The sequence below is a fragment of the Nicotiana attenuata genome, unplaced genomic scaffold (genome assembly GCF_001879085.1).
Source record: "Nicotiana attenuata strain UT unplaced genomic scaffold, NIATTr2, whole genome shotgun sequence".
Taxonomy (NCBI): Eukaryota; Viridiplantae; Streptophyta; class Magnoliopsida; order Solanales; family Solanaceae; genus Nicotiana; species Nicotiana attenuata.
In genome coordinates this window covers 176,869-178,181 of record NW_017670369.1, presented here as the reverse complement: position 1 = coordinate 178,181, position 1,313 = coordinate 176,869, and the positions used below count along the sequence as shown (strand labels likewise).

Sequence of the window (1,313 nt, the reverse complement as noted above, 5' to 3'; positions counted from 1 at the left end):
GTTCGGAATCAACACGGTTACTGCAATACAATTAAGACAGAACAAGATGGTGAACCATGGTATCATGAAATGAATGGGGAAATTCTGTACAAGAGGACCCCAGATTTAAACTTGTTGAGATGCATAGATGCTACAGAAGCGGTGCAGATCATGAGTGAAGTGCATTCAGGGGTATGCAGACCTCACATAAATAGATATGTTTTGGCGAAGAAGATTCTGCGGTCAGGGTATTATTGGCTTACTATGGAGCGAGATTGCTTCAGATTTGTTCGCAAGTGTCACCATTTCAAGATTCATGGTGACTCGATTCACTCGCCTCCTTCGGAGTTGCATCCCATGTCCTCTCCTTCGCCTTTCGTTGCTTGGGGAATGGATGTTATTGGGCCAATCGAGCCGAAGGCTTCAAATGGGCATAGATTCATTTTGGTTGCAATTGATTACTTCACCAAGTGGGTAGAGGCCGTCACTTTCAAAGCAGTCACCAAGAAAGCAATGGTAGACTTTGTTCATTCCAGCATCATCTGTCGCTTTGGTATCCCAAAGACCATTATCACTGACAATGTAGCCAATCTAAATAGTCATTTGATGAAGGAGGTATGCAAACAATTTAAAATCATGCATCACCATTCTACCCCTTACCAGCCAAAAGCCAATGGAGCCGTTGAAGCGGCGAAAAAGAACATCAAGAAGATTCTTAGGAAGATGATCCAAGGTTCCTGGAAATGGCATGAAAAGTTGCCTTTTGCTCTTTTGGGATACCGCACGACTGTTCGCACATCTGTTGGTGCAACTCCGTATCTGCTTGTATATGGAATTGAAGCTGTAATACCCGCTGAAGTCGAAATTCCCTCTCTCCGAATTATTGTGGAATCAGAGATTAAAGACACTGAGCGGGTCAAGACCCGATTAGAACAACTGATGTTGATCGATGAAAAATAGCTAGCAGCAGTGTGTTTCGACCAGTTATACCAGCAAAGAATGGCACGCGCTTACAATAAGAAAGTGCACCCAAGGCAGTTTGAGGTAGGTGAGCTCGTTTTGAAATGCATCCTTTCGCACCAGGTAGAAGATAAAGGAAAGTTCGCCCCGAACTGGCAAGAACCCTACATCATCAAGAAAGTGTTACCAAAAGGGGCCTTGCACTTGGTAGATGAAGAAGGACAGGTACCAGACATGACTATTAATGCAGATGCAGTCAAAAGATATTATGTCTGATATATACCCACTCTAGAATTTTCACGCATTGATTTTCTCAGATCGAGATGACGAAGGCTATCATTTGCTCGCTATTCCAAACAGGTGTCACCCTTTTG

The 1,313-nt window shown here is 43.5% G+C and overlaps 1 protein-coding gene across 1 annotated transcript; it reads left to right on the top strand.

The window, feature by feature from the left end:
- Nucleotides 1-492: 492 nt before the first annotated feature.
- On the top strand, nucleotides 493-939 carry LOC109238478 (uncharacterized protein K02A2.6-like). Its single transcript, XM_019404948.1, has one exon. It carries the CDS (start codon nucleotides 493-495, stop codon nucleotides 937-939), a length of 447 nt encoding a protein of 148 aa, XP_019260493.1.
- Nucleotides 940-1,313: the final 374 nt, after the last annotated feature.